Source organism: Desmodus rotundus, chromosome 9 (genome assembly GCF_022682495.2).
Source record: "Desmodus rotundus isolate HL8 chromosome 9, HLdesRot8A.1, whole genome shotgun sequence".
NCBI lineage: Eukaryota > Metazoa > Chordata > Mammalia > Chiroptera > Phyllostomidae > Desmodus > Desmodus rotundus.
The window spans coordinates 43154369-43172780 of NC_071395.1; the positions used below are offsets into that span (position 1 = coordinate 43154369).

Here is an 18412-nt window from a genome sequence, read left to right on the forward strand (position 1 = left end):
GACACGCTGACGGAGAAGGCAGGCCAATCATAGTGGCCTGCACTGTCTGGGCGGTGTCCCTCTAGGGTTTGCCAGGGCAACGTGGCTGCTGACCCTGGGGACTTCGAGCGAGGGTTTGCTCCCACCTGGTGATGCTCCCGGCCCCAGTGGGATCAGAAGCTGTGCCTTTACCGGGAGGGGGCTATTCCTGGGCGCGCAGGCCCGATTGCAGTTCCCATGGAAACTGCTGGCTCCCGCTGTGTGGAGATAACGAACTGAGTCTGGTGGGGATAGAAGGGGCAGCTAGCAGGTGGGGGGGGGGGCGGCCCCAGCAGCCGGACTCGCTCATCCTCAACGAAACTTCTGCCCTTGGCTGGGCTAGCTCCCGGTTCGAAGGGTAAAACGAGGCTTTAGCTGCGGCTGGCTCCGTGAGCTGGGGCGGAGCTGGCGGAGCCAATCTGCGCGGGGCACCACGGGGCTCCCCAGGGCACGTGCTGGAGCTCGCGGCTGCAGTCCCCAGGGTCACGTGGTCACAGGCCTAACGGCCCATGCGGCTTGTGCGCCACCTGGCGGCCAAACAGCTTGGTCTCACTCCCCACGCCCCTCCCTGACAATTCCCAGTATGAGAAGACTGCCTCAGTGTCCTCCTCCAGGCAATGGGGCCAGAGCAGCCCCCTAGCCGACACCAACTTCCCTCCCCGACGCAGCTTCCTGTTCCAGGAACATGCGGAGCCCATTCTACTTCGGAGTCTTGGCACTCGCTGTTTCTTCAGCCTGGGATTTGCCTCCCCCAGTGGAACCTCGTTGTCATTCTGGTGTATACTCCATGACCACTGGCCTAAAGCACCCCCCAGAAACTAACACACTACTCTTTTCTGCATGGTGCTTGTCACAGCCATAGATGTCTCACTTAAGTGTTTACTGAATATCTCCCCAACTGTTACCTGATTTCTGTAGGGTGGGGAACGAGTGACCCACGAGGGATTAGGACTGAGAGTTAAGATCAAGTCCTGGGAGCTGCCAAGTGTCCTCCCTGGGCCCCCAAGCCCTCAGCCCTGGCACTGAGAGTAGAGGGAGCTTCAGGGTCGCCCAGGCAACCAAAGATGACTTGGCCTGCACTTCCACCACCCCCCCCACCCTGGCCTTGCTCAGGAAGGCACCAGGTTGGAGAAGAGAGGCCCCTTCCCCCACCCTCCCCAGATCATCCAGGCCTAGGGGAAGGGCATCTACTTTCTTGCTCTTTAATCTCACTCTCCTCTCTTCACACAGTTCCAACAGTGCAGCCCCAATCGCCCGCTCCAGAGACAGAGTGGGGTGGGGGACCAGCCCTGGGGTGGGGCAGGGGCACCACCTTCCGGCCTGCGGTCCAGGTGGCCCCTAGGCTGTCCGGGCCACCAGGCCCGGGAGTGGCATTAGAATGGACGAATAAATAGGGGCAGTCTGTCGTTGGGTGGGTCAGGCAGGCTTGTGGTCCGGGTGGCTCTTGAGAGTGTGGAACTTGACGCTGTCCAGCTTCTCAAAACGCTTCCCGCAGCGCTCGCAAGTGAAGTTGTACTGCACCTCTGCCGTGTGTTTCTTCATGTGCCAGTTGAGTGAAGCACGCTGTCGGCACTGGTAGCCGCAGATCTCACACCTGCCAGGAGTCAGGGCACAGTCAGAATGGGCAGGGCCAGCCCCAGAAAGGGGCGGCACCACCAGGGACCAGAGCACAGGTGGAACTGGGCATGGCAACCGCAGCAGTGAAACCTGCTCTGTGTTGGTCCAAGCCTGAATCCCCTCCCTCCCAGTATCCTCACGGGACACCTGTCACTCACTGCAGGGGTGTCTCGCCAGTGTGTGTGCGCCGGTGTACCTCCAGGTGGTTCTTCCTTTTGAAGGATTTACCACATGTCTCACAGGTGAATTCACGAACACCTGGGGGAAAAACAAGGCTGAGGACGCTGCCCTTGAAGAGGGGGCTGTGGAGTGTCTCTGTTGTGCTGTAGAGACCAAGTAGGGTGCAGATGGACCAAACCCCCACATCTCTGGGCTTGAACATCGACTCTAATAACCAGAGGTGGTAATAAGAAGGGAGGCTCATGGCTGTTGCCCAGGAACGCCCAGGGCAGAGGTGGAATGTGAATGTTGGTCCCTGAGGGGCACAGGGTATGGATGGGTCTGGCCCCAATATTTGAACTTTGGAGAGATTTCACATAAAAATCCCAAGTTCTGGTCTCAAAAAATCTTACGCTGTGCCCTCCTGCTGAGCACAGGCACCAGCACTGGCCACTGTGTCGGCAGTCCACACCCTGGGTTGAGGTGCTTGGAGCAGAAGAAACACAGGTCCTTGCTAAGCTTTCTCCCCCTCCCTGCCCAAGTGGGGTGGCTCACTGTCCTTCCTCAGCCCTGGAACTGCTCTGGCATAAGACCTATTTGTAGGAGTGGGAAGGCCAATGGGCCCCAAGTTGAGTAAGAGACAGCCAGCCCCTGCCCAGTTCCACGTGACTTGTAATAGTCAGTGTCACTGTGACTTGTACAGCTCCAGCTTACTGAGCACCAGGGAGATGTCTGGGGGCGCTAGGTTCAGTGCTTTACTTCCACCATCTTAGACCAGTCCATGTGGAGGACAGACAGGAAACTCTGCAAAGGGCAGTCCTGGGCCCAGGTTTGATCCTGCCTGCCCCTGCCCTAGTGCTGAGGCCCAGGCCCCTGTGCCCCAGGGCCTGACCTGAGTGGATGATCATGTGTCGCCGTAGGTGGTTGGATAAATAGAACTTCTTGCCGCAGCCAGGATGAGGGCACACTTTGGTCTTCCCTTTCCGATGCACGAGGTTGACATGGTTCTAGGGGTGAGAGGGGCAGAAGTGGGGCTGTGGGGACAGGTGAAGGCTGCTGGGAGGCAAGGTGGGGCCAACTTCACTGAAGGAGGGAAGAGAGGTGCTCTTGCCCTTGGAATGGACTGCCAGCTCCGAGCTGGGGCCCAGGGGCATGCTGGAATCAAATAGCAGCTTTACTGAGCATTTTACTCCAGCCAGGCTCTTGGCTGGGGCATCAGCGAACCTTGTTATAACCTGTGAAGGACCCAGGGGTTAGCCAGTTTATGGATGGGGAATCTGAGATTCCAGAAGCTCAGTGGTTTGGCTGGTGTCTCACAGGTGGGCAGTGGCAGGGCTGGGACTGGATTCTAGGGCTGTAAGCCCCACAGCAGGCCCTATTGCCACGGTGCCATGCTGCCCCCGGGGCTTGGAGCAGGCAGCGCAGCCATCTCCACCCCCCAGGCATTTATTCCTTTGTTCTTTAACTCACTAGCACATATCTCGCTTCCAAGCCCAGCACCAGGCCTGGCGCTGATAGGTGCTTAATATGTGCTTAATGAAAACATGATTTGGCAAATTCAAGAGCCTAATTATGCCACCTCCTGTGCCTAGAGTGGGGACATGAAAAGAGCCTGTCTCTGCCCTTGGGGTGTCCCATCCAGGCCCAGTGGGCAAACTGCAGGTACGTCTTGGTGGTGCAGTGACTTGAGGGTTGCAGGCCCCACCAGCCCCGGGGGACTGGAGTGGGCTTCCTGGTAGAGGGGCATCCTGAGCTAAGAGGGCAGAGGCAGTATGAGTTTGGGTGGCTGGGAGAACAGAAGTGTGTGAGGGAGCCACCAGGCCATGACCAGGCAGCCACCAGGGATGTGCAGACAGAGGCTGAGGCTGGCTGAGGCAGGGTAGGTAGGCTGGAAAAAGGTGGGAATGTGGGAGGCAGGCCAGTGGCACCTGCTGGGGTCTGGTGGGGCCCTCCACGAGCCTCAATTCCCAGACTCCAGCACACAGGCAGGTGGACACAGAAGCACACCCTGCCCAGTCATTTGGGTGGTAGCCTCACCTGGAAACTACTGAGAGCCACATACACCTGGCTGCAGCCCTCGTAGGGACAGTGGAACATCTCAAGCAGGCCGTCGGCATCCATCACCCGTGATCGCTTGCTCCGCCTCCTCCTACAGAGGAAGGGGCCCATGGTGTTGGGACTCCCACAGGGCCAATGTCCTCATCCCCACCCCTGCCCGCTTGACACCCACTTCTCAGGTTCCTTGGGGATCTCATAGATGATGGCTGACATGTCACTGCCATCCAGCTCCTCCCCGTCTGCCTCTGCCTCAGGCTCTGCACTCTCAGGTACTGTGGCTGCCAGCTCTGTCAGCTCTGGGGCCACTGGCTCCTCCTTCTCCTCCTTCTTGAGGATGTACAAGTCCTCCTTCTCTAAGGGGTAGACACAGGGCAGATGTCTGTGGGGACTAAGGCTAGCGAGGAGCCCACTCTGGGGCCACTCCTCATCCTCCCCCTCCCACGTCCCACCCAGACCCCCCCCCAGACCTTTCTTGGTCTCCATGCCTGCCATGGCGGTGGGGTCCATAGTGCTGGGCTGGCTGCCCTCAGGCTCCGTCTGGGTGTAGGCTGCCACACCCTCCATCATGGTGCAGGGCACCTCATCACCCAGGCCCCCGCTGGGGGTGCTGCTGCCTGCTGCCACGTTGAGGTGGATGCCCTCAGCTGTGAGGGCATCATAGCCTGGGCCTGCGATGATGATCACCTGAGAGCCGGGCACCATGCCTGGCATGGGACAGCTGGCTACCACCTCGCCCAGCGCCTCTTGGGGCATATTCTCAAAAAGGGTGCCCGGGCCTGGGCCCACCTGCACGGGCACTGGCACACACACCACTGTCTCCAGGGCTTCTGGCCCGGTGCCTGCTGGGTTGGGGCACAGCGTGGTGCCCTGCTCGGCCAGGCTCTCCACGTGGTGGACGTCGAAGGGGATGTGCACACCCTCTTGCGTGATGAGCCCACTGCTGCCCACTGGGCTGGTCGGGGTAACTGCCGCTGCTGCTACTGTCACCTTGGCTGGCTGGCCCTCAGGGGTCTCCTCAGAGTCAGAGCCAGAGCAGGAGCTGGACGAGTCAGAGCTGCCGGCCACCAGGCCATTGTCCACTGTGGTGACAGAAGAAAGGGGGTGCTTATAATAGTGGCAGCAATAGTTGGTGTTTGTTATGGGCTCACCAGGGGCTGGGTGCTGTGACTCTTCATTGCCACAAATAGTGGTCACTTCTGAGTCGCCATCCTCCCCAATTACCCCTGCTCTTTAAAGATGCTTTCCTCCCTTGGCCTCTGGCCCACTCCAGTTTCCTGACTCCTCCCTGGTGGCTCCTTCTCAGCCTCTTTTGCTCTTACAGGTCTGGAAGGTTCTGCCTCTACTGAGTGTCCTGATCACACCAGGGTTTCAGCCAGGCTGACAGTGTTAAATGCTGCCCTGATTCTGACCCCAGCTGGGTGTCCGACAGTTCAGTACAATTCTCATGCTATCCACTTGGAGTTAGCATCAGACCCCACAAGAGTGACCCCACTTCAGACCCCACTTGCCAGCTGCAAGTCCCAGGCCACTGGTACTTCTGGCTATAGACTGGGAGTTCCCAAGACCCCCATGTTCAGATTTGATAATTTGTTAGAATGGCTCACAAAAATCAAGAAAGTGCTCCACTTTCAACTATAGTTTTATTATAAAGGACATAACTCAGCAACAGCTGGATGGAAGAGGCACAGGGCAAGGTACAGGCGTGGGGGCACAAAGCTGCCATGCCCCGTCCTGGTATGCCACCCTCTCAGTACCTCCACACCAACCTCAGAGTTGGTACCTCAGAGTCACCAACCTGGAAAGTCTCTGAACCCCATTGTTCAAGAGTTTTTATAACCCAATCTCCAGTCCCTGCCCACTGCCCGGGGCTTGGGAATGGGACTGAGAGACATTGCTCCTCTAATGATGGGTCTGGTCTTTCTGGTGATCAGCTCTCCTCCTGAAGCTATCTCACGGCCCCTCCCTGAGTCACCACGTTAGTACAGAGCCCAGATATGCTCCAGAGGGGTTCCTTAAGAAAGGGACTCAGGATAATGTTAGAAAAGCATTCTCAGGGAATTCCAATGGGTTTAGGAGCTCTGTGCCAGGAACTAAGAACAAAGGTCAAGTATCTATTTTTATGGTGCTGCCACCACCCATACGCTGGTGCCTCCGTTTGGACAGCTCCCACTGGACCTCCTGTGGAGCTGCAGACTGTTACATCCCACTGCCTTCTCTGCTGACACGCCCTCCGTGGGGGTCACACAGGCATCTCACACTCCTCTCAGCGACTCTGGGCTCTGAGTTTTCCCTCAGAAAAAGCCTGCAGCATTCATGGATGTCCCTGTCTCAGCGGATGGCAGCTCTGTTCCCCTAGTTGCTCAGGCCAAGTCCCAGGCCTATCCTTGACCTCTCCGTTTGTCTCACACCCACTTCCAATCTGTCAGCAAAACCTGTTCGCCCTGCATCCAAAATTCACCCGAAGGCTGACGGTTTCTCCCACCTCCCCTGCGCACACCTGGTCATGGTCCCACCATCCCCCTGCCTGGACCATGCAGTCCCTTCTCCATGGTCCCTCAGCTCCCACCCTCAACCCCCGCAGTCTGTCCTTCTGTAGCGTCCAGAGAAAGTCTGTGAACACCTGCTTAGGTCACATCCCTCTTTCACTGAGAACCTGCTCTTCATTTCACTTCCTGTGAAAGAGGCCAGCTGCTCACCAAACCTGAGTTTCTTCCTCCTGGCACCTGAGCAGACTACATTTCCTAGTGTCCCTTGTAGACAGGTGTGACCATGTGGCTGAGTCCCAGTGAAATGTGAGTGGTTGTGAACTCCCAGCCATGAACTTCACCCTCTGTTCCCACCAGCCAGACAAGACTCAGGGAGGCTGGAGCCCTAGCACAGAGAGAACCAGGGTCCTGCATGGAAGACAAGTTGCAGGTACGTCTATTTCAGCAGCTGCCTTACTTTAGTTAATACCCTTCCCAATTCACTGGCACAGCAGCTAAAGCTCTCACTGCAGCCACACAGCCTGTACCTCCTCTCTAGCCCCACTGGTCTCCCTCCCATGCCTAGGGACACTAGACAGCTTTCTGCTTCAGGGCCTTTGCACTTGCCACTTGTTCTGCCTGAACCGTCTTTTTTTTTTTAAGGTTTTATTTATTCTTAGAGAGAGGGGAAGGGAGGGTGAGAGGGAGAGAAACATCGATGTGTGGTGGCCTCTCACGTGGCCCCTGCTGGGGACCCGACCTGCAACCCAGGCATGTACCCTGACTGGGAATTGAACCGGAGACCTCCTGGTTCGCAGCCCGAGCTCAATCCACTGAGCTACACCAGCCAGGGATAAACCCTCTTCTCTCAGACAACTGCGTGGGCTCCCTCCCTTCTCCATCAGACCCTTCATCAATGGTATTTTTCCAAGGAGGCCTCTGGCCACCTTGTCTCAAACAGTACCTTTTTTTTCTCCTTTATTTTCCCCCAAAATACTTCCCACCTTCCAGTCTTCTCTGGATTTTACTTGTCTACCTTGTTTACTGTCTGCTTCCCCTATAGACAGTAAACTCCACAAGGACAGGGGTCCCTGTGCGCAGTCCCTAATGCTCAGAAGGCTATATGGTACACAGTGAGCACACGTTTTCAAAGATGAACAACTCAGATCAAGGCTATGGTGAAGGTCAAAGGGGATGGCATCTTACCCAGGCATTTTGTGCTAAGATCCCCACACAGGGAGAAACTGGGGACAGGAAAAATGTAGGATTGTCCCTTAACTTACACAGTTATGACACAGCTGGGGGCATACTGTCTGGGAACCACATGTCCTACACCCCCAGAGGGTCACATGGAGAGTGCAGGCTCTGCGGCCAGACTGCAGCAGGGAAGGAGATCCCAGCACCTGCTCCTCTAGCTGTGTGAACACAGATGCCTTATGTAACCTCTCTGGGCCTGGGGATAACTTGGTACCTATTTCAGGGGGTATTCTGGGTATTTAGTGAGTAAATATGTGTAAAGGGCTTAGGATAGTACTAGGCTCAGAGTAAGCACCCACTATCTTTATTATCATAATGCCCCATTCCTGAATTAGGCCCTGGGGTAGCAATAGGGGCAGTAGGGGTATCAGCCCCTCCTTGCAACATCCTGTAGTCTGCAGAGGGGGATGAGCCCTGCTTCACCCCGAAGGAGGGCGCAGTCACCTCATGAGGTGGGAGCATGGCTGCGTGTGCGTCTGGGTCCCTAAGTGCAGTGTCTGGCTGCTAAGGCTGACAGTGAATTTTGCTCAAGATGACAATAAAACAAGAGAAATGACTGTGTACCCCTGGCCTCCCACAGTCCCTGGGCAGGGGGTCTTCTTAGTGAGAGGTGGCAGGGCCACCTCATGCACAGAGCAGATAAGGGTGCTGCTTGAGGGACAAGGGCTGGGCCAGGGACACAGCCACTCTCTTACCAGCCCCCAGCAGCCACAGCAGACCTGGAATTGATCCCAATGTTCATTCCCAAGAGCCCAGATCCAGCAGCTGATGGTGTAAGTCATGCTGGGATACAACGGAGCTCCTCTGGGTGTCACCCCCATCCCAGCTGGATCCATCACCAGATGGGCCAGTCACATTGCTCCCAAAACCTTAGTTTCCCCGACTGCTCAGTGAGGCAAATGGCAGGACTGTGCGGAGGACTCAAGGTGGTTTGGGGTGGGCCTGGAGTGGAGCACAGGACAGGATGGCTGAGGGACAGGCTTCACACTGGGGGCCTGACCAACACACAACAGGAGGGCTGTTGGCCAGGGTGCCCACCTGGAACACCTCTCGCCCACGGCTTCCCCTCGCCAGCTGGGATGCCATCTGCTCCACAATGCTTGCCAGTTTGGACTCAGCCCCAGCGACTGACCCCACCCTCAGCCCTGGCAGGGCACCTGGCAGTGGGTCCCACACTCCTTCTTAGAGTTCATGCCAAGCCTCTGAGGCAGGTGGGCAGCATCTCCTTGCTCCCCCAACCAGGTCTCACTGGAACTCCGTAACTGGGTCCCTCCCAGCCCTGAGCTGGCAGCCAGCCCACGGGTGTGACCAACATGAGATGGCAGAAGAGGAGCAGGGACAGTGAGAGATGGGGTGGGTGAGGTGACTGAGGGGCAGAGAATAGAAGACCGAAAGGGTGTGAGAGGGAGGAGAGACAGGGAAAGACAGTGGGGGGAGGCAGGGAATAGGAAGGAGACAGAAGAGAGAGGATGAAGCACGGAGAGGATAAGAGAGACACAGAAAGAGCAAGGAATAGGGAGTAAGGACAAGGACAGCAGGATAGAGAAAGGGAAAGAGACTGGCAAAGACATACCCTGACACCAAGAAAGGACTAGAGAAAATAGAAGAGGAGGAAGAGGCCAGGAGAGAAGAGCCACCCTGGAGAGTCTGAGGCCCAGCACCCTCCCTTCCCTCTCTCCAGCTCTGAGCCAGGATTCCTGGACCTACCTGTGACTGGCCTCAGGCACAGGTAGACAAACTGCCCTGGGCCTCAGCTGTCCCTCTGTAAAATGGGAACTGCGTCTCAGGATCTTTAAAGATCCAAAGACTGCAGCATGGTCGGACGAGTCTGCGCTCTGCCCCTGAAGTCAGCACAAGTGCCATCTAGTTGCTGAGATGTCTGTGACACTGGCCTGAGGCTAGCAAGACTCAGGATGGAGGGAGTCCAGGGTGACTCTCCCCACAAGGAGCTGTAGACCCCCAGACACCAGGGGCCACTGCATGCCCTTACCCCATGGACCCACCTTTCTCACTGTCGGGGTCTGAGTCGCTGAGTGGCTTCAGGGGTGAGTGCAGGTCTTGGAAGTAGCGGTGGCCAGCTTCACACTGCCACACGGCTGTGGTGTACAGACCGAAGGTGGGGTCCAGCTCAGCCAGGTGCGGCTCATACGGACAGCGGTGCTTGTGGTCCTCATACCAGATCACCACATTCTTCAGGCAGTTCACGTTGCGTCGACGCCCTATGCACACAGGGCCGGGGCAGGTATGAGGGGCAGGGCTAGGCCACCAAGGGCAGTACGGCCCCTAGAACCACCTGCGTCTTCTGGCTCTTGGGGGTTGAGACACCCTCCTGAACCCTGTTCAGGTGTGTCCCCAGTTCATAGGTGAAGAAACTGAAGTTCCGAGAGATAGACACACCCTGGAGAGAGCAGAGACTGGCCAGACACTGTCCTCACTGGATGAATTAAGTCAGATAAACAATGGGCCATGGCCACAGGAGGTGCCCAGTCATTGCAGGCTGCTTCTTACTCTAATAATCAGTCCCTCGGCGCTGCCCTGCTCCCAGTCTAGTCCTCTCATAGCAGCTGTGGATGCCTGTGAACACCTGAGTCAGGTCACGTGCCTCCTCTGCTCAAAATCCTCCATGGCTCCCACCTCACCTGTTGGAAAAGTCACAGTCCTCCCAGAAGTTTACGTATTCTGCCCAGTCACCCCATCCTCACCTCCTCCCACCCTTCTCCTTGCTCACTTCACTCCAGGCTCATGGCCTCCTCCTCAGAGCCAGAAATGGCCCAGCCTCAGAGCCTTTGCATTGACTGCCTCCCCTTCAGCCAGGTAACCACCTTACCCCCTCCACCTCCACTCAGGCCTTTCCCTTTGGTCAGCCAACCTCTCTTCCCTGTCCCTCTAGCCAACGTGGCCTGCTGTTCTTTTTCTCTAGGTAGCACCTGGATGCCACCTATGCTTCTTTGTTTTCATGTTTCTTGTCTGTCTCCCACACTAGATGTCAGCTCCTCAAGGGCAGGGACACTTAACTGGGCTGTTCCTCCTGTATACCCAGCACCTACATATAGTACTGCGAGGGGGTGGGAACGGCGGAGCTAGATCTCTGGGTTCAAGTCCTGGCTCCACCACTTCCTGGACAGGTGGCTCCAGGCAAGTGACCTGGCTTCTCTGAACCTCAGTTGCCTGCTCTGGTCAGGGAAGAATAAAGGTCCCCATTCCCTGAAGACTGACAGGGAGGAGGTTAGGGAGTGAAGATATAGACAGGGCACAGATTGTGGCTGCACATACTGTGCGAGCGCCCAAGAATTGGTGCCAGGCCCCTCAGTGAATGGGAAGAAGGTGTACCTTCGACCTTACAGGCTAGGAGATGAGGAGCGTGCCCAGGAAAGGTCCTTGGGCCTGAGGATAGTGCCCAGGTCCTCAAACTGGTTCTAGGGGCCGTACTGCCCTGGGTGGCCTAGCCCTGCCCCTCATGCCTGCCCCGGCCCCTGTGTGCACAGTGACAACCATGGTGGAACCAACAGTAAGCCACCTCCTTAGCTCAGCACTTGCCTCCTTATCTACATTCCCACCCCTTTAAGATTTGGGGTGTCACCGTCTTAGCTCACCTGACCCCAGCCTCTGAGGACTATAAGAACGGGCGGTGCTCACTGCCACCAGAGGGCTGTCCCTGAAGAGCTGGCTCTCACCCTGCTGGACACAGCTCAAGACCCACCGCCCCAGGGCTCAGGGGCAGGAGGGACATGCTCCAGGCCTCTGCTCTGAGTGCCCACGCCTGGCTCCCCTTGAGCCTGGCACACAATATGCCCTTTAGGCCCTGGCACAAGCTGTTCCCTCTGCTCTGCCTGACTCTTCCCTGGCTGACTCCCACACACTGGGCAGGAGGGCAGAGGAGCTAAGGGGACTGCTTTGGAGACCAGAGAACCTGAGTTTGCAGGCTGGCCTTGCCGTTTTCCAGCTGTGCAGCCTGGGGCAGTGACCAGGCCCTCCAGGATGTCTTTATGCTTACGATGGTGATGAGGAGGGCACCCCTGCTGAGCACAGCACAGGTTCAGTCCCACTCCAGACTGGGTCAGGCCTCTCCTCCGGGCCCCAGTACCCTAAGACCGCTTTGGTCACAGCTCTGCTCAGACTGTCCCTTGTCTTTCCCAGGAGACTGTGGGCTCTTTGAGGGAAAGGCTGGGGCTCTCCTATTCGGCACAGTGCCTCGCATATACAGGCTCTCCATAAGCAGTTCCTGAGAGAATGAGGGAGCAAGGTGGGGAGCAACAAAGCCAGGAACTCCCAACACCCACCCCTCCCCCCTGGTTGCAGCCCCACTTACTTTTCTTCCTCTTTGGCTTTTTGGGGACCTGCTCCCAAGGCTTCCTGTAACAGAGAGAGGCAGGGGGGAATGACGCAGGGTCTGACTGACGATGAGAAAATGACAGCAACTCTGGCTACCCCCCATCCTGCTCTGGGGTAAAACGTTAGCTTCTGTTTCCTGAGCCTGTTCTGTTTCTCATGGCCCTTCACTTGGGCTCTCTCCTACGTGGACAACTGCCCTTGGAGGGCGGTCTAGCATCATCACCCCCCTCAGAGAGTGGGAAAACTGAGGCTCAGAGGGGTGAGGCCACCAGTCCAGGGTCCCGTGGCCAGGGAATGGTCAGGAAAGGGTACAGAAAGTCAGCAGCCCTTTCTGACCTCTCTATAGCCCCATAATCCCAACCCTTGGATACATACCCTGTCTAATCCTCTCCCCACGAGTCGGGTACACCTGTGAATATGAAGTGACACCACTCCCATGGCTAGGTGGCTGAACTAATCAAGAGGGAGCCTCATCTAATCGGGGAACCTGTACAGGGATCCTGCTGAAGTCAGAAACCGGAGGCTGAGAATGTGAGGGGGCCTATGGGGGACCAAGTGGCAAGGACCTGAGAACAAATGGCCTGTGAGAGCTCAGAGTAGTCCCATCGACAGCCAGCAAGACTGCAGGAACCTCAGTCCTACAACCCCAAGCATGTGAATTTTGCCCACACTATGAGGGAGTCTGGGAGATCTTTCCCTAGCTGAGCCTCTAGATGAAGACATAGCTGGTTGATACCTTGTTTTCAGCCTTGTGAGACCCTCAGCTGAAGATTCAGCTAAAATGTGCCAGACTCCTGACCCACAGTGAGATAATAAATTTGTGTAGTTTTAAGCCACTGAGTTTGTGATCATTTGTTATACAGCGATATAACCTGGGCTGCCCTATCAAGGGTCCTGCAATGCCTGCCCCCCAGGCTGGCTGAGAGCCCAGTAAAATGGTCAGACACAGCCTGGAGGGCCGGCACTGCTCCCGGACCCTAACTGCCTGCTCTACGAGGGCTTCGGTCCATGACACTGCCCTCCTCCAGCAGTCCTGCCCCTTCAGCCAGCTCAAGCCAGTCAATCACTGCCTCCGGGGCCTTCCCCACCCTGCCTGGGGTCCAACATCCCCACTGACAGCCCCTCAGTGAGCCATGGCCTCGGGGAGCCCAGGGCAGAGCCAAGCCCAAAGGCCAGGGCCCTCATCAGATCTGCCAGGTGGGTTCCTGACCCCTCTTGGGCCACCTGGCTGTGGCCCAGCACTGGCTCTACACAGACCAAGGGCAAGTATGTTGGAGTCATCTCTCTCCGACCTGGCAGGGGCTTCCCTCTACCTTCCTGCCATCATGCTTCCGGGTCTGCCCACCTCACCATGGCTGCTTCCTTATTTTCCTTCTACGCTGCAGCAGCAGGCTCTGTCACTCTGGGTGAGTGACTTTACCTCCCTGTGCCTCAGTTTCCCCATCTGTGGTATGGGATCATAACAGCAACTTGCACATGAGGTTGGTATGAGGTTATGTGCATTGTAAAAAGCTTGGTACAGCTCTGGCGATTAGTAATCACTCAGCAAATGGTGAGAGTGATCATTATGATTATCAGTATTATCACGGAGCCAGGCCCTGGAACACTGACCTCCCTGCTGTGGCCAGGCCCACACTCTTGCCACAAATATCCTGAAAGCCAGTCCTGGGCCTCTCAGCTCCACCGCCCACCCCTTCAGTCCCCCATCCAGCCTGATAACAATTCCCAGAGCCCATACTCCAAGTCTAGGCCCAGGACAGCTCCTCAGGGCTCTTTCGTCCTTCCTGCTCCAGGCTCTGACCTCTGTCTAAAGATCTGCTTCCCTCTGCCCCATCCCAAGAGCCTCTATCCCCTCCAAGGGGCCAGGCTACCAGATCCTCTCCTAAACCCAAGTCCAAACACTCACAGCCACCTCCAATCACTCAAGGTCTTGCCATGGCTGGGGTGCTGGAAACACCATATGGTAGGAACAGGCTTGACATTGGTCAGATCCCAGTTCAAGTCTCATCTCTGGCTGTGTGACCTCAAGCAGGTGTCATCCCCCCTGAGCCTTGGTTTCCTAATCTGTGAAGTAGGGATAACAGCAGTGCCTCCCACACAGAGCTGCTGTGAGATCAGGCCGCATTCTGGCCCTAACGCAGTCTTTTCTCCTTCAATCCAAACTACGTTGCCCCTCTGCCCACTTCTCCAAGCTCTACCATCTCTGTGACTCCTTGCAGTGGCCACCTGCATTGGAGGTCAACCACTGTTAAGGCTTCTCCAGGACCTGGCTGTACTTTCCTTTCAGTGGCCAGCCCCAAAGGGTGGTCAGCAAGAGTCCTTGGGCCTTTGATTTCACTTTTGACTTGATATTCCCACCAGCATCCAAACACACTGGTATTTCTAATATCTTCGATTAAAATAACCTTGCGCCCTGGCTGGTGTGGCTCTGTGGATTGAATGCAGGCCTGAGAAGCAAGGGGTTTCGGGTTTGATTCCTAGTCAGGACACATGCCTGGGTTGCAGGCCAGTACGGGGTACGCAAGAGGCAACCACACATTGATGTTTCTCTCCCTCCCTTCCCCTGTCTAAAAATAAATAAAATCCTAAAAAATAAAATAAAATACCTTGGCCCCTTCGCTGCCAACTTTTGCCCCACTCCTTTACCACTCTTTACCAGAGCTGTCTACACTCTCGGTGTCCATGTCCACTCCTTCATCTCCCTTGAGCCTCTCTGGTCAGCGTTTTTCTTCACCATGCCACCAACTGACCATTATCAGGGATGGCTGCCTCCCTCAGCCCGGCAGTATTTGACCCTTAGATCCTTCCCTTGGCCTCCAAGACACCAACCTGCCTGTTCCTCCACCTGCCTCCCAGGCCGCTGCTTCTCCCACATCTCCCTGACTCGTGGAAGCACTGAGAATGGCACCGGACTCAGACCTGCGTGCTCCGTCCACGAGCATCCCCTTGGAAAACTCCATTCCCTTAACACCACCCTGATGACTCCCACATTTGTATCTCCCCATGGTCCTCTCCCCACAACACCACCTCCACTCCCTCCTTGACACCCCATGTAGGAGCCTCACATGCAAGCTGTCATTTTGTCCCTCCTCAGTTAACAGTAACCACAACTATCCAGGTGCTCAGGCCCAAACTGGGGGCATCTCGCATGTCCACACCCATCAGAGAACTTGCTGGCCCCAAGTTCAATCACTTCTCTCCATTTCCCCATGACCCTGCCCAGGGCCAGCCCCATTATGGCTCACCTGGACCAGTGTAGTCACCTTCTTCCTGGTGTCCCAGCTCCTGCCTCCACCCCCCGCCCCCCCAGGCTCAACATAGGAGTCAGGATGATTCTTTTGATTTTCTTGTTAGGAGTTTAAGATGTGAGAAGAAAACTGCAAGCATGCAATGCTAGAGAGGAGCGTGAAACTCCTTGAACCCATCACTAGCTTTAGTAACTGTCAACTCTTGGCCAGCTCATAGCCTACCCATTCCTCTTGCCACACACACCCCCTGGGAAGTGCTTCTTTTTACAGCTAAGCCAGATATATGGCTTCTCTGCACTTATGACAGGGACTCAAAATTCTGCACTTAAGGAAGGCAAAAAATCCAACCAGAGCTCCCACTTCATTAGGAGGAAAAATCAGAGCCCTCCTTGCAGCCCGGAAGGCCCTGGCACCTCCCTGCCCTCATCTTCTCCCACTCCTCTCCTTTGTTCATTGTGCTCCAACCACACGTTCCCTTTACTGTCCCTGTCCGGTGCACACATCAGGACACTAGACAGGGTGCTGCCTCAGGGCTTTTGCACTTGCTATTCCTTCTTCCTCTAACACTCTTCCTCTGGATCTCTGCATGGCTCTCCCTGGCCTCCTTCATGTATTTACTCAAATGCTATCTTCTCAAGGTGGCCCCACTCTGATACCTTATTTAAACCTCTTTGACTCCTGATTCCTCTTTGCTCATTTCACTTTTGTTTTATTCCACAGTCCCTATCAATCTCTCACATACTACATAATTTATTTGTTATGTTTCTTGTCTGCAGTAGACAAGCCTTTGCACACTAGATAAGCCTCCGCCCTCTGCCCTTTAAAATGTCAGCTCCACAATTTATATATGTGCCTGGCACACAGTAGGCGCTCAGTAAGTGTTCCTTAAACAAATGGATAAAGAAACACTGGAAATTTCTCATTGATCTTTGTTTCCTTTTTCCCACAGGCTGCTAGAAAGTGCCAGGACAAATTCATGGTCCATTTGCCATTCCCACTTCATGTCTCTTGCATCCCTCTGGTCAGATCTTTACCTCCCTATGCCCCGAGACTGCGCTCGTCACATCCCCTGTGACCTACGCTTCAATCTAACAGCACTGATTCTGGCCCCACTGTGCTGCTCATTTTTTCTCTTTTCAGCCTAACTTTAACTTCTGCTTTCTTGTCCATGTTTTACAGCCCTTGAACTGAAATCCTTCCAAGCACAAAACAGGTTATAAATAATGGAACAACTGAAACACTGGTCATGCCTGTTTCCCCATAGGATAACCCTCACCTAGGTTAGTGTACTTTCCCAATTACCTGTGGGCCCTGGAGCCAGGTTTTTGCTACAAACTGCCTGGGTTTTCTTAGTGTCCCTGCCCAGTCCTGCAGGCCGACACAGCTCCTGCTCAGCCAAACCAAGCTTCCGCAAATACCATTTTCAGCTTAGGGACCTCCAGGGGCTCCCTCTGGCCAGTGGTTCTCCAGCTGCACATCAAGTCTTCCATGGAAGCTTTGCAATAAAAAAATACAGGGTCTGCAACTTCACTCTAACTAACTGAATCAGAAACTCCAACAGTGGGACACTGGCTTCTGGTTTTTTAAGTACCCACCATTTCCTGATCTGCTCTCAGGCATATATAAACCAGCCTGCCACCCTGAGGAGCACCAGGTGGGTGCAGTTCAGCAGGATCTGGTTGACTGTTGACCCTCAGAACCTCCCCCACGTGAGGGGGAACATACGAACATGTGCCAACAAAACCAGGGCAGAACGAGGATTTTGTCGCAGAACTGTTTGTGATACAGAACAAACATCACCTAACAGTTAATACCTGGAGTGCTCACTAAGTGCTAGCACTGGTCTAAGCCCTTTGAGGTAGTTTAACTCTTTTAATCAGTACATCAACGAATTAGGCTGGAAGTGAAAAATTCCACCAACAGTGGTCATTCTCAAGGTAGAGACTACAGAGGCCTCTGCCTTCCACCTGCGCGGCTAACTCAGGGCTTCCTAATCACCTGAGTCTCCCTGCACTGATGTGCTCCTCAGGAGCCAAGAGGTTTAGGGCGATTGGATCTGGATTGTAGGGGGTCCTCAGGGTACGTGGGGTCTAGGGTTGTGGGAATGAGGCCACTCAGAGTCCAAGCTGGGGCACCGGAACCTCATGAGGTTAGGGCTGTGTGCAGTCACAATCTCAGGGTATATTGTGGGAGATGAGGCCTGTGAGATTTGAGGGATCAGTAGGACGGGGCCGCCCCTCCACGAACCGGGCAGTTAGAAGGCTTGGAGGTGGGGCCCGTACCAGAATTGGTCAGCCAGAGCTCTAGCGGGCGGTGCCAAGCGCCCAGGAGGCGGGTCGAAGCTGGACGCATCCTAGGATTGGGCGGTCAGAGCGACTGGAGGCGGGGCCGCGAGCCAGGCACGTCCCAGGACCGGCAGTAGGAGACCCAGGCTGGCACCAGGGCCGCTGGGCGGAGCTCAGAGGTACGAGGGGGCAGAGCCTGGACGGAGGGGGCGGGACCAGGCTCAGCGGGGGGATGGGGGCGTCTCCTCCCTCGCTCCCTCCCTCCTTCGGGCCGGGCCCCCTCACCCGTGGCGACCGCTCCGCTGGCCGCGCTCCAGAGAGATGAGGTAGGCGGCGAGTTTGGCGTCGCTCCAGCCACTGCGGCGCCGCAGGTCCACCCAGGGCCCGTGCGCCTCACCCAGGTACACGCGCCGCACGTCGTACTTCTTCCGGGACTCGAGCCGCCGCCGGGCCCGGTCTGACTCCGTGAGCCGCGGCCGACCCCGCGCCTTGCGGCCCGCCGCGCCCTCCTCGGCCACCACCTCCCCGCCTGCGCCCGCCTCAGCCTCCGCCTCTGCCTCAGGCTCCCGCTCCGCCATCCCCCCCTCCCTGGTTACCAACCTCCCCCGTTGTTAAGAGCCCGGCCGGAAGTGGCGTGCATCTTCCGCGCCGCCGGGAAATTTCTCATGGACTCTCAGTGCCCCGCAGCGTCGGACAGAAAGTGGAGATTGCGCATGCGCGAGACAAACGCGACAACCCACTTCTCTTACTTTTTTTCTGTTAAAACTTTCTAACTTCGTCGAGACGGAGGAAAGAGCTAAAGGTTTGAAGACAACCCTGGGAAGAAAGCGACAGATGAACCCGTAGACCTTGGGAGGGGGGCGAGGGGGATTTCTCCCTTCACGCCGTAAAGGTGGGAATTGTCAAATGAAGGCAGAGGGAAGGCCAGGGGTCTGACCTTTCTGTCATTCCTGGATGCTGGAGAGCCCTTGAG

The 18412-nt window shown here is 56.1% G+C and overlaps 1 protein-coding gene across 2 annotated transcripts; it reads right to left on the reverse strand.

Moving 5' to 3' along the window:
* Positions 1 to 1204: 1204 nt before the first annotated feature.
* On the reverse strand, positions 1205 to 18380 carry ZNF653 (zinc finger protein 653). Of its 2 annotated transcripts, XM_024557085.3 has the most exons (9): positions 17725 to 18380; positions 11884 to 11927; positions 9578 to 9793; positions 4320 to 4931; positions 4025 to 4205; positions 3832 to 3943; positions 2687 to 2801; positions 1794 to 1893; positions 1205 to 1612 (listed from the first exon to the last, which is right to left on the reverse strand). In XM_024557085.3, the coding sequence occupies exons 1-9, from the start codon at positions 18015 to 18017 to the stop codon at positions 1435 to 1437; spliced, it is 1851 nt and encodes a 616-aa protein (XP_024412853.2). In that variant the 5' UTR covers positions 18018 to 18380; the 3' UTR covers positions 1205 to 1434. The 2 variants fall into 2 exon arrangements, with proteins under 2 accessions (XP_024412853.2, XP_053766721.1); XM_053910746.2 differs by lacking the exon at positions 2687 to 2801 and having other exon boundaries at positions 17725 to 18017.
* Positions 18381 to 18412: the final 32 nt, after the last annotated feature.

Excerpts from the sequence above, each read along its gene's own strand:
- ZNF653 (XM_024557085.3), bottom strand. The coding sequence starts at position 18,017 with ATGGCGGAGCGGGAGCCTGAGGCAGAGGCGGAGGCTGAGGCGGGCGCA. Across the intron at positions 9,794-11,883 it reads AAAGCCAAAGAGGAAGAAAA|GGCGTCGACGCAACGTGAAC; the intron begins GTAAGTGGGGCT and ends CTGTGTGCATAG. Across the intron at positions 3,944-4,024 it reads ATCCCCAAGGAACCTGAGAA|GAGGAGGCGGAGCAAGCGAT; the intron begins GTGGGTGTCAAG and ends CTTCCTCTGTAG.